The sequence below is a fragment of the Erinaceus europaeus genome, chromosome 3 (assembly GCF_950295315.1).
Source record: "Erinaceus europaeus chromosome 3, mEriEur2.1, whole genome shotgun sequence".
Taxonomy (NCBI): Eukaryota; Metazoa; Chordata; class Mammalia; order Eulipotyphla; family Erinaceidae; genus Erinaceus; species Erinaceus europaeus.
Window position 1 is genome coordinate 4,487,530 of NC_080164.1, and position 13,558 is coordinate 4,501,087.

General features: G+C 47.4%; 1 protein-coding gene across 1 annotated transcript in view; it reads right to left on the minus strand.

Moving 5' to 3' along the window:
* The window catches only part of NBAS (NBAS subunit of NRZ tethering complex), a 269,976-nt gene that overhangs the window by 109,151 nt on the left and 147,267 nt on the right, over window positions 1-13,558 (minus strand). Inside the window, exons 29-32 of the mRNA XM_060188412.1 lie at window positions 13,000-13,122; window positions 9,088-9,190; window positions 2,769-2,998; window positions 789-901 (exon numbers count right to left, since the gene is read on the minus strand). Of these exons, the coding sequence (XP_060044395.1) occupies window positions 789-901; window positions 2,769-2,998; window positions 9,088-9,190; window positions 13,000-13,122 (569 nt within the window). The remainder of the gene's footprint in view (window positions 1-788; window positions 902-2,768; window positions 2,999-9,087; window positions 9,191-12,999; window positions 13,123-13,558) is intronic.

Consider the following 13,558-nt stretch of genomic DNA (forward strand, 5'->3'; position numbering starts at 1 on the left):
AGCAATAACCCTGGAGGAAAAAAAAAAAAAACCCTAAGGAGGGAAGGCTTGTAGAGGAGCAGAAAGAATCATGGGGGATTCATGTGCCCTTAGGCCAACAACCATACAATAAACCACTAAACTCCCCCTCCCCAATAATATGGGGAAAAAAGTTAAACCAACCTATGTGCGCAGCAAAGACTTCTGTCAAGAGGAGCAAACATTACACCTTGCACAACGTGTGTGCTACTTCTAATCATTTTGATGCATTAAGACAGAAAAACAGCAACTTACAAAAAAGGGGGGGGGGAATAGATGACTAAACGTTATCTTGATCATGTCCTTTTGGATTCCTACTTAATATTTCTACGAGAAGCAGGCCAAAAGCTCTAAGACATTTCTTATGGGTTAAATGAGCAACGAACGCTATTCTCTAACTGAAAAAAAGTGAAAAATGAAAAGAGAGTATTGGAAAGACGAAACAAGTGAACAGCAGTACAACACAAGGTATACAATTCCTCTTGAGGGAGTCGGGCGGTAGCGCAGTGGGTGAAGCGCACATGGCGCCAAGCACAAGGACCGGTATAAGAATCCCGGTTCAAGTCCCCGGCTCCTCACCTGCAGGGGAGTCGCTTCATGGGCGACTTTCTCTCCCCCTCTGTCGTCCCCTCCTCTCTTCATTTTTCCCTGTCCTATCCAACAGTGACGAAATCAATTACAACAATAATAATAACTACAACAACAATAAAGAACAACAAGGGCAAACAAAAGGGAAAATAAATAAATAAATAAATACTTTAAAAATTCACCTTGCAAAGGTAGGATGTTTACCCCAAACTCTTCGAGACACCCAAGGGCTTGGATAAGATCTAATTCCTCCTGAATATCCTCAGGCCTGTCTGTTATCAGCTGCAAGCAGCACCTGGGGCCAAGGAAGATGACATTTGAGAAAGGAAGGGAACATATGTGTGGTTAGCGGCCATTCTACACGCAGAAACATGAGAGCACGCCCACTTGTCAAGACCTGCCCCCTTCCAGGTATTGTGCTAGCTAGGTCCTATTACCTCAGTCCTCAGAGGACACTCAAGAGAGAGGCAGCTAACATCATGTCCTTGAAAAGAAGTCAACGCTGAAGCTGGATTATCTCCCAGGGTTACAAATAATACATAGTGGCATCATGGCGTAAAGCAAAATGTTTTTGGTTTTGACTCTGATTTTTGAGAGACTTTTTACTATTTACTCCTCCAAAGGTAATGGTGACATTACAAGGTGTTTCTTAAAATGACTTTACAGGTGTTGGAGTGAGGCTTTTATTATTTTTCTCTCTTTCTCTCTCTTTCTTTCTCTCTCTCTCCTTCTCCAGTCCTCTCTCTCTCATTAGTAACTGGACAAATGAACATTTGCAAAGAAAGAAAAGCAACAAAAATTCAGAGACTGGAAAACCCTGAGATTCCAGAGAGAAAAAGGGTGTCAGGCGTCTCAGAGGAGGAGACGCGCTGCAAAGTGTTCTCCTAGAATAAAGGAGAACCAGCTCCGCTCTTAGTAAAGAAAGGTCAGGCGGGACGGGGAATGGAGATCCCAGGCCAGTTAAAAGAGAAAAGACGCAGACACGAGCAAACAGTGTCCATGGAGACAACAGCAGCACACAGCTTCTCTGGCCACAGGGAGGAAGGAGGCCGAGTACGGCGAGGTCTGTGTCTGTGTCCAGTTCTAGTTCCCAATACAAACTGCCGGCACTCTGAACGACTCAGCTTTTTCATTATCTTTGCTTACTCACTCACTTACTGAATAATGACAGGCAGAAATCAAGAGGGGGAAAGGCCCTCAGGGGAAGGGCTCCACACAGCCTGCGCTCAGGGCGGTGGGCTTGTGAAGCTTCTCCTTGCGCTTGGCGCCACGTGCGCTTAACCCTCGAAGTGATCCTTTGTTTTTTATTATTGATTCGTATATATTGAGATCTTTTAAAAGCTTTACATGATGCTAAGCTCAAATCAAGAGATTCTAAAATAATCAACCCATAATATTTTATACATCCAAAAGAAGAATCCAAATAATGAACACACCATCTTCCTCATGTCTATGACAGACCGTGAGAGGAGACAGTGTCCACCTGGAAGGAACCTATGAGCCTTCTCACTGCACCATGTTCCTTGTCCCAAAACAGCAAAACGCCAAGAACCCAAATGTGCTGAGTATGCCAGAGCTTGAATTCTTAGCGATCACTTGGATCTCTTCCTTCATAAGAGATGATCAGGAGGGCCGGGCGGTAGCACAGCGGGTTAAGCGCACATGGTGCAAAGCATAAGGATCCAAGTTCGAGCCCCCTGGCTTCCCACCTGTAGGGGAGTTGCTCCACAAGCAGTGAAGCAGGTCTGCAGGTGTCTCATTTCTCTCTCCATCTTGCCTTCCCCTCCTCTCTCCATTTCTCTGTGTCTTATCTGGCAACAACAACAGCAATAACAACAATAAAAATAACAACAACAACAAGGGCAACAAGAGGGAAAAAAAAATAGCCTCCAGGAGCAGTGGATTCGTAGTGCAGACACCGAACCCCAGCAATAACGCTGGTGGCAAAATAAAAAAGAGATGATCAACTAGAAAGCACAAGCCTCAAGGGGAAGTCGGCGATGACTGATCAGAAAGCTGAGTCTCCCTTCTCTATTCCACTGGTCTGGCTCCCAGAAGCTGCTTGTATCCACGGCGCCATCTTCTGGGGGGGTGGAGCAGTCACAGCTGTTCTCCCCTCGCGGCTTCTGGCTTCTGGACAAGACCAGCGACAGGGAGCTCACCTGGCCAGGTCCATGCAGCTGTCAGTGAGGTTGGCAGAAGAGTTGAAGTACTCTCTGCTGGCAGCCAGAACCAACTCGATGCTCTTCTCGTAGCCGACCCTGTACTGGGCTTTCCCTTTCAGGGCGACACTGGCCGGGGGCGGTGATGGGCTAGCCCTGCAGTGCATCATCTGCCCAGCCAGGTGGATATTCTCAGGACGACTGGAACACAGAAGGCTTTCGGTAAATATCTGAGAGAAAAACCGGGAGGGAGGGGAGATAAAGAAACTGGAATTAATGCTCTGTGAAGGCTGATTTGGTTCTCAATTAAAGGAAGGCTCTGGCATACGATAAAGTAGCAGGATTTCTGGGCTGCAGTTAGACACCTCTGTGAATGTACCAACAGTAAGTTGCACTCTTTAAATGGTGAACTTTAGATTAATGTAATTTACCTTGCTATTTTTCCCTTTTTTTTCTCATTATTTGGGGGATTAACAGTTTACAGTCAACAATAAAATACAGTGAAAAAGAATAAAATCAGTAGTTTCTACATGTATAACAATTCTGCTTTCCACACAGTTCAACCCCCTCTAGGTTCTCCTCTGCCAAATGTCCCAGCACCTGAACCTCCCCACAACCCCAGAGTCCTTTACTTTGGTGCAACACAGCAAGCCCACTCCAAGCTCTGCTCTGCGTTCTCTTATTTTCCAACTTTATAAAATTATTACTCGTGATTTAATGATGATCCACAAGATTGTGGGATAAGAAGGGTGCGCTTGGGGGTTAGGCGGTGGCTCAGTGGGTTAAGCGCAGGTGGCGCAAAGCGCAAGGACCCGCGTAAGGATCCCGAATCGAGCCCCCGCCCCCTCATCTGCAGGGGAGTCGCTGCACAAGCAGTGAAGCAGGTCTCCAGGTGTCTGTCTTTCTCTCTCCCTCTGTCTTCCCCTCCTCTCTCCATTTCTCTCTGTTCTATCCAACAACAATGACATCAATAACAACAATAATAACCACAACAATGGTAAAACAACCAGGGTAACAAAAGGGAAAAAATGGCCTCCAGGAGCAGTGGATTCGTGGTGCAGACACCAAGCCCCGACAGTAACCCTGGAGGCAATAAAAAAAAGAGGGGTGCACGTAATACAATTCCCACCACCAAAGTGCCCTATCCCCTCCCCTCCCTTGGAAGCTCCCCTGTTCTTTATCCCTCTGGGGACATGGACCCAGGATCTTTATGGGGAGCAGAAGGTGGGAGTTCTGGCTTCTGTAATTGCTTCTCTGCTGGACATGGGTGTTGGCAGGTGGATCCACACCCCCAGCCTGTTTCTGTCTTTCCCTAGTGGGGCAGGGCTCTGGGGAAGTGGGGGCTCCAGGACACACTGGGTGAGGTCTTCTGCCCATGGAAGGCAGGCCTTACCTTACTTTTTAAAAGAAATGATAGTTTGAGAGAGGAAGACAGAATCTAGTGGAACAAACCAAAATTAAGCACAGTATTTTAAGATGAGATAATGCATATCAGAATAAAATATTTATCAATAAAAAGAACTCACTGGACACGCTGCCCATGCTCAGAGCCAAAGTGTAACATTTGAATTCAGTTTAACAAACTGAATAGTGAGACCACAAATGTTTCCCGAATGCCAAGTTATTAAAACTACAATATGCCACATAATATTGAGGAGGTTTTAATCTGTAAACTAAAACTGATTTAAGTAAAACAAGAGTCCTTCATGGAACACAGCAAAGCCAATATAATTTCATATATTGCAAGGTGACTAACAGCATTAGTTGACATGTCACAAAGGCTATGGAGACAGCATAATGGTTATGCAAGGAGACTTACACGCCTGAGACCCAAGATCCCAGGTTCAATCCCCAGCACCACCAGAAGCTAGAGCTGAACAGTGCTCTGCGCTCTCTCTCTTTTTCTACATATCTCTACCTCAAAAAAAAAAAAAAATTGACAAGTCACAGGTAATAACTAATATTAAAAAAAAAAAAACAGCTCACTACAAAATTGTAAAGCCTTTAACTAAACTTGGCTAAATAAACTCATTTCTATATTTTATAGACTGTACAGAAGTCAGTAGCTGACATTTTCAAAACTGTGCCACTGAGCTTATGAAATTATTGTTTAGGAAAAAATCAAAAGTAAGTGGCCAAAAGTCCATAAGCCAATATTGTCTACTTTGAATGGCACTAAAATAATATTTTCAAGGTAAGCTTGACATATCTGTATTATGCTAGAATCATTTCACAACTGTTACATGGTGATTTAAGATGGTTTTTCATAAAGAGCTAATGGCCAAAAACCATTAGAAATACCAAAGTCTGCCATGTCTACCGTCCGTTCTTCAATGGAGCTGTAGCTTGTTTAACTTACTTATTTTCATGTTTGAGCTTGGTGTCTGATGTATGGACCGTAAACATTTTCTCCCACTCTCTAGGGAGACTGCGTCTCAGTGCCGGCTCCTTGTGCTGCGCAGGTCTGTTCAAGAGGGAGGGACTTGGGGGTGGGGGACAGGAGGGAAAGAGGCAGAACGGGAGAACGCTGGCTGCGGTCTGGGGGGGCAGAACGGGAGAACGCTGGCTACGGTCTGGGGGGGCAGAACGGGAGAACGCTGGCTGCGGTCTGGGGAGCTGGCGGCAACGGCCCTGGGCTGGGGGAGAGTGTCACACAGACACCTGCCATGGGTTGTGAGAGGCTGTGTCTCAAGTCAGCAGCGTACTGCAAACAGCGCACCCCAAGTAAAAAGTAAATATACATGTACCACGAAACCCCAGCAAAAAATAAATATATATGGGAGTCGGGCGGTGGCGCAGTGGGTTAAGCGCACGTGGCGCAAAGCGCAAGGACCGGCATAAGGATCCCGGTTCGAGCCTCCGGCTCCCCACCTGCAGGGGAGTCGCTTCACAGGTGGTGAAGCAGGTCCGTAGGTGTTTATCTTTCTCTCCTCCTCTCTCTCTTCCCCATCTCTCTCTATTTCTCTCTGTCCTATCCAACAACAATGACATCAACAACAATGACATCAATAACAACAACAATAGTAACTACAACAAGGGCAACAAAAGGGAATAAATAAATATTTTTAAAAATATAATAAATATATATATATATATATATATATATGCAAAGAAAAATAAATATATAGGGCCAGGCAGTGGTGCATCTGGTTAAGTGCACACACATCACAGTGTACAAGGACCCAGGTTCAAGTCCCTGGTCCCCACCTGCAGGGGGAAAGCTTCACAAGTGGTGAAGCAGGTCTGCAGGTGTCTCTCTGTCTCTCTACCTCTCTGTCTCTTGCCCATCTCAATTTCTCTCTGTCTCTATCCGAAAATAAATAAATAGGTTTTTTTAAAAAAGAATGAATATATCTCAGCCTAGTGAAAAGGTATTAAATAAAACGAAAAACAATTTCGTATCTAGTGGGGCTAAGAGACTACACTTCAAATGTAAATGACTCACCAGCAATTTTTCAGAGTGAGCAATAGGAAAATACCAAAGTAATGTCACCCCATTAAAAGCGCTATTTCAGACATACAAATAAACGGCAACCAAGTTTTGGCCCCATGAATATAGATGATTTCTTCCTGTACTTGACCCTCAGCTCCTATTACGGAAAGAAAGTGAAACTACTGTCATTCCTATGTGGTGTGAGACAGCAACAACACACCATTGACTGTCACTCAAAGGTCGGGAATTTAGTATAAAGCACTCATTTCTTGGAGCCCAAAGGCGGCTGCCTGGGGAGGCGCTTTTGCACCTCACCACAATCCAGGGCCTGGGGTTACGCCCCCATGCACCACATGGGGACAAAGGCTCAGCTTCATGAGGGTCTCTGGTGTGAGTTTCCCTCTTTGTCTTTGATCCGGAAAAATTTTTTTTTTCTTTTTATACTTTTTATTTACAAAATAATTTGATTGCAAATTATATTCCTCTATGAGGATAATTTCTGGAACCATCCGTTCCACCCCGGTTCCATGGCTGCCAGTTCTTAGCAACATCGCCCTGCCAGATATTCGTCGGGATGCGGCATCATCTAAGTTCATTTCCCACGTCTACGCTCGACCGGACCTGCCAATATACGCGGATATCTTCGCCCACCCTGTCCAACGCTTAACGTCTCGTCACCCAGTCTGGTCCCCTACACCTACACTGAACTTCTCTGTTCCAGACTCTTGGAAACAGAGCTGGCAGTCAGCTGAGGTAAAGAACAAACACCTCATCACAGACCCCTGCGAGCGTCAACCCGGCTTTGACCTAGCACGTTATGATTGGGCCCTCCTCAATCGCTATCGAACAGGCCATGGCCAGTGTGCCGCTATGTCCCATCGCTGGGGAGCCAGAGACGACCCGAACTGCCCCTGCGGCTCCAGACAGACTATGACCCACATAGTCAACGACTGCCACCTCTCCAGATTCAAAGGAGGTCTCGAAACTTTACATCAGGCTCCACCTGACGCTGTTGACTGGCTACGGAAGAAGGGCAAACGCTAGAAGAAGAAGAATTTACAAAAAGGAAACACTGGCAAATACCATAGGATAAGAGAGGCGCCCATGTTCAACGGGAAAAAATATTTTTAAAAAGAGACTACCAGGATTAGTGGGGCCTCACGGGGGAAAAACCTGAGAGACAGCAAAACACTTACGAAATCAAAATAAGCTCGAGTGAGATCTTTAAATACCTGTAGTAGCTTCTCAACAGTCTATGTCATTGCTACTTTGTTCAACACCTTTTCGAATCAAAATGCCTGTAGCATCCTGAGCTGTTCGCATCACAACACGGCAGGTAATGCTGAGGGCTTTTCATCTGAGGGAACCCACGGCACAAGCCCATTTCTGGGGGCCATCTGACCACTGGCGGGTGCTTCGTGATGGCCAGACTGAGCGATGCAAGAAAGATCTCACACAGCCTGTGTGCTTCCGTCTTATCTCAAAGTGGGTCTTTTAGAAAAGTTTCCCAAACAAATCCTTAGCAATCTGATGATGACATATCTTTGTGATAAGAACTAAATCTCCCTGGGTTGTACTTGCACTCAAGTGATAACCATGTTTAAGTAGCCCGTATGTTCCAGATACTATAACCTTATTAGCTGGGCGAATAAGGAGAGCCAAGATCATGAGAATGCCAAGGTAGACACACCTGGCCAAAAATGAAAGAAGCATCTGCAAAAACAAGCAACTGTGATGGAAAGGAAGACGTGAATAGGGGCAAGTTCTTTGGAGAAGGAAAAACACCTTAGCCGGCAGAACGAGTGAGCCAAAACTCACCACCTCAATGATCTGAGGGGAGTGCAACCCGCTCAAGTCAGGCCGTGGACACAGCCACAGAATCACGAGTAGCGAGCTGTGTGAAGGCGTTGGGACACGCCTGACGGGACCACTGGAGCGGAGGGCACAGGCGAGAATCCGCAGGAAGTCTGGAGGCTGCTGTCTTTCTAGGCAGTGCTGAGAATGACGAATAACTTTTCTACCTAGCGATATGGTACAAGCCTCACATTTTTTTTTTTATTGATTTGATTACGATCGACAAGTCCGTTGGATAAGAGGGGTACAGTTCCACACAATCCCCACCACCGGAGCTCCATTTTCCAAATGGAGATGATGAAAACATCTGTTGGGGCTGAACTGGATTAGTTAGGGTAAGTCAGGGACCTAGACAGCAGAGAACGGTCAGCTGAGAGGGCCGGTGCAGTTTAGCAGAGACAAGGCAGGGCGGTTCTGAAAGGCATTTCTCACACACAGCTCGTTCTAGTCGCCACGCCAGCTGTGGAAGTGAGAAGAGTAGACGGGATTGGGAACTTACTGAGGACAGAACTGTCGGGCTAGCTTCGCGGGCGGGAGAGAGAGGCGACCAAGGACTCGCAGTTCAGTCTTTATTCATGCGGAACGCAGCACAATCTAAGATAAGCTATCCCTAATCACAATCCTGTCCTTATATATACTCGCCAAGTAGGGTAGAAACAGGATGTGATGCAAAGACGGTGGAGCAAAAAGACATCATGAACCAGTGGGGATTAAACCAGTGCCCTGCAGGCAGGGCGGTGCTTAGTTAACAGTGGTTATGTAAACAGAATACAGTGTTAAGCAGGGGGGATTAAACCAAATGAAACAGAAAGGGTTTTAGAAGCAGACCAACACAGAACCACCCAAAAAAAAAAAAAAAAAAAAAAAGGGTGTTGCAAGGGACAAAGACAAAGAAGGGAAGGGGCTGGTTACCAATGTGTTCAAACCACAAAGCACTACTCAATATTTAATATTATGTACAGAGAGGATTGTGGGGCTTTCGCCTTTGGATCCAAAAAAAAGGAAAGGGAAGAAATCAGTGTTTTTTTTTACCTCATAGCAAGCGTTGGCGTCGAGACACGTGTAGACGCTGTGCTGCATGGTGGCCATGTCCTGCAGCAACACTCTCCAGTGAGACTCGCTGACAGGAGGCTGCCTGGGGGGGGGGGGGGGAGGGGGGAATAAGAAGAATTCATGAAACCTTCTCTTTAGAACTGGTTGCAACTTAAAAAAAAAAAAATCTATGACCCTGCAATTCCTCTCCTGGGGATAGATCCTAAGGAACCCAACACACCCATCCAAAAAGATCTGTGTACACCTGTGTTCATAGCAGCACAATGTGTAATAGCCACAACCTGGAAGCCACCCAGGTGTCCAACAACAGATGAGTGGCTGAGCAAGGTGTGGTCTAGATACACGATGGAATACTACTCAGCTGTTAAAAGTGGTGACTTCACCTTCTTCGCCTCATTTTGGATGGAGCTTGAAGGAATTGTGTGAAGTGAGGTAAGTCAGAAACAGAAGGATGAGTATGGGCTGGTCTTAATCACAGACAGAAGTTGAAAAACAAGAGCAGAAGGGGAAAGCACAAACCAGAACTTGGACTGGAGCTGGTGTCTTGCACCAAAGTAAAAGATTCTGGGGACAGGGATGGGGGTGGGGTGGGGGGGGAGGCAGAGTTCAGGTCCTGGAACATGACGGCAGAGGAGGAGCTAGTGGGGGGTGTATTGTTAAGTAGAAATGTTGTGCATGTACAAACTAGTGTATTTACTGTTGACTGGAAACCACTGATCCCCCAATAAAAAAATTTAAAAAAAAACAAAGTTCTACTACTCAACTGGCTGTTTTTTTTAAAAAATATTTATTCCCTTTTGTTGTCCTTGATGTTTCATTGTTGTAGTTACGATTGTTGTTACTGATGTCGTCATTGATGGATAGGACAGAGAGAAATGGGGGAGAGGGGAGGGGGAGACAGAGAGGGGGAAAGACAGACACCTGCAGACCTGCTTCACCGCCTGTGAAGTAACTCCCCTGCAGGTGGGGAGCCAGGGGCTCGAACCGGGATCCTTCCGCCACCTTTTGCTTTGCGCCACCTGTGCTTAACCTGCTGCGCCGCTGCCCGGCTCCCGCTACTCTACTTGTTATGCCTGGTCCTGAGTAATCCCCAGAAAATACAGCTCATCTGAATACACAAGGAAAAAACATTCTGCTTAGCGACAGCTGGGAAGGCCGGGTAACTGCCTCAGTGCCACCGCTGCGCGGAACCAGAGGGGGGCACATGGATGATGGCGAAGACGAGTAAGCTGTGAGTTTCCATAGGAAACAGGGCAAGTAAGGCCCAGCGGAGAGGCACCTGGGGACAGGTGAGGCGCTGCAGTCTCCAGCGGGGCGCCCCTCCACTCCAGCCAAGCAGGGGATGCAGGGTAGCCAGGGGTACAGAGTGGGAGCGGGACGGCCAGCTGGCAGCACCTCTGGTGTCCCAGCGGCATCCACGCAGTGGTCCACAGCCGAGAGAGCCCCGCGGGGCTGACCTGCGCCCACCTGGCAGAAGACAGAGGCTGGGAGAGCGCTGCAGGAACCGCACTGTGGCCACAGGGCAAACAGCTCCCCATTTCCCACGAGCCCCGGTCTTCAGGCCTCCCTGTGGGCAGTCGCTCCTCAGGGACAGCGAGTCACCCATCGGGGTGGCCTCTCCCAGGCTGTGAGACCGGTCTGGTCCGGTTTATTAGGTCCCACCGAGTGTGAGTGCCCGAGGTTAGCGTGAGAGGACAAATGGTTCAGTGTCCTGTAGCAGCAGGACAAGAGTCGAGTCCGTGTGCGATGCTGAGAAGGACCCTTACCCCCCCCCCCCCCCCGCCCAGCCTCCCTCAAGCTAGCCCACTGGAGAGAGTGCTAAGGAGCAGGTGGGCTTTCAAGACAACACAGCCGCCAGTGAAATGAACAAACATGCTCAGTTATACATTTGAATGTGTTTCTTTTTCTTTTTAAAAGAGTCTTTTTTAGATTTCCTTATTTTTTATTAGAGACAGAGAAATTGAGAGGGATGGGGAGATAGAAAATGAGAGAGAGAGAGACCTGCAGCCCCGCTTCACCACACATGACACTTTCCCCCTGCAGGTGGGGACACCAGGGGCTCGAACCTGGGTCCTTGCTCACTGTGATGTGAGCGCTTAGCCAGGTGTGCCACCGCCTGGCCCCTTAAATACCTTTCTGAAGATCTAGGCTTGAGATTCTCTCTTTATATGCTGTAAGGATGACCACGAACTCAAATGTACAGGGCTGCTGAGACCACGGTGATAGTACAAAGGACTTTCACTCCTGCGTCCGACGTCCCCCAGTTCAATCCCTGCTGTGAACATGAACCAGAGCTGACTCGTGCTCTGGGCTTTCTCGCTCTTTTTTTCTAACTCTCTCTCTCTCTCAGAGTCTCTCACATCACAATATTTTTAACAGAATATATAAAACTTCTCCCCCATTTCTCTTGCTGAAAACAGTTTTCGCTGCACTTAAATCTTCAGTCTCACAGCTGTGGAAGCCACGTCCGGATCACTGGTGCTGCCCAGCGGGGGCTCCACACAGCGGTTCCCTCTCTCAAAAGCTCCTCTGTGTTAAGGATAAATGAGTTTCAAATCATGGAAATTTACCTCAAAGGGGCAGATTTTAATTTGTTTATGTTTGACAATGCCAACTGGCTATGCCTTGTCCACGATTTTTTTCTCTTTCAGGATTAAACACAGACCAACTGTATGGTAGTGTTGATATAAAAAGTGTGTGCATAGGGGATTTTTCCTGTGAAACACCATCACCTGTACAGTTGTTTTTCACTTATTATTTATTTACTTATGTATTTATTTATTATTGGATAGAAGACAGAGTGAAATTGAGAGGGGAGAGGGAGACAGAGGGAGAGAGACAAAGAGACACCTGCAGCCCTCACCGCTTCACCATTCGTGAAGCTTTTCCCCCTGTAGGTGGGGACCAGGGGCTTGAACTCGGGTCCTTGTGCACTGGAGTATGAGTGCTTAACCTGGCCCCAGATTTTTTTTCTCTTTCCACTTAAACGTTCAAAAAAGCACATGCTTCCCGTGTTTGTGGCGACTCGGATGTTCACAAAGTGAGTGACTGTTCCTATTGCCTCTGCAGTGAAGTATCTGAACACAGGATTTCCACATCAAAATACACAGAAGTGATCCGGAAGGTGGAACCGTGCATAAAGCATCATGGGACTCTCAAGCAAGAGGTCCTAAGTTCAATCCCCAGCATCACATATACCAAAGTGATGTCTGGCTCCATTCTCTCCTATCTTTCTCATTAATAAATAAATAAAATCTTTAAAAATACACAGAAAGAAGCTGATGGATCTGTTAGGCTTCCAGGACACTGTCTGAAACGTTCCCGCTAGACCTCCCTGCTAAAGGCCAACGCACTGGCTGCTCTTTGAGATGGAGCTTGTGAGCAGAGAAGCAGCAGCAGGCTTGGTGACTCGGGCCCCGGCCGGCTGACGGCAGCCCTCTCTGCCCGGTTGTTGCTCTGGAAGTCATCGACACCGGGACAGATGGCTGTAATGCTTTGCCACATACGGATGGCCCTAAGTGCAGGTTCTAATTAAAATAAACGATGAGGCATCGTTGACAATGGCCCTTTCCGGCATGCGTCCCGCAAGTGCAAAGCAAGAGTCTGCGACTGAACGGGGGCCCGTGAATACTGACGCGATGCATCCATCGCAGTGGGGCTGAAGGGAGGCCCCTTCTGGGTGACAGCACCGCCTTTAGGATGGCGCAGGACATGCGACGGAACCGGTGACGTGTCACCGGATGGAGGAGAACGTGTCAAAGTTTACACTATAGCTGTGGAGAACTTACCCCCGCCCAGGGACACTTCAAGAGCAGCAAGAATGGCAAAGGAAACACAAGTGCAGCGCCACTGCGGACGCGGCCACAGAGGTGGGCTCAGCTGGGCACTCACTTGCGAGCCGCGTTCCTGGCCAGCCTGACCATCAGCTTGCGCGCCTCCTCGGGGCTGGCCTGAGTGTTCTTCACAAACGAAACCGGCTTCTCGAGTCCATGTTTCTCCAAGAGCTCTGACACACTATATGCAAGGAAAAGAAGAGAGAGAAAAAGAAGAATTCAAAGTCCTGGTTGCCAGCCAATCAATTTTTTTTTTTTATTTTAAATATTTATTTATTTTCCGTTTTGTTGCCCTTGTTGTTTTATTGTTATAGTTATTATTATTGTTGTTACTGATGATGTTGTTGTTGGACAGGACAGAGAGAAATGGAGAGAGGAGGGGAAGACAGAGAGGGAGAGAGAAAGATAGACACCTGCAGACCTGCTTCACCGCCTGCGAAGCGACTCCCCTGCAGGTGGGGAGCGTGGAGGGGGGATCGAACCGGGATCCTTATGCCGGTCCTTGCGCTTTGCGCCATGTGCGCTTAACAACCCACTGTGCTACCACCGAACTCCCAGCCAACCAATTTCTAAGTATCTCATTGCATTCGTATGGTGACAACAGTCTGGCGAAACAC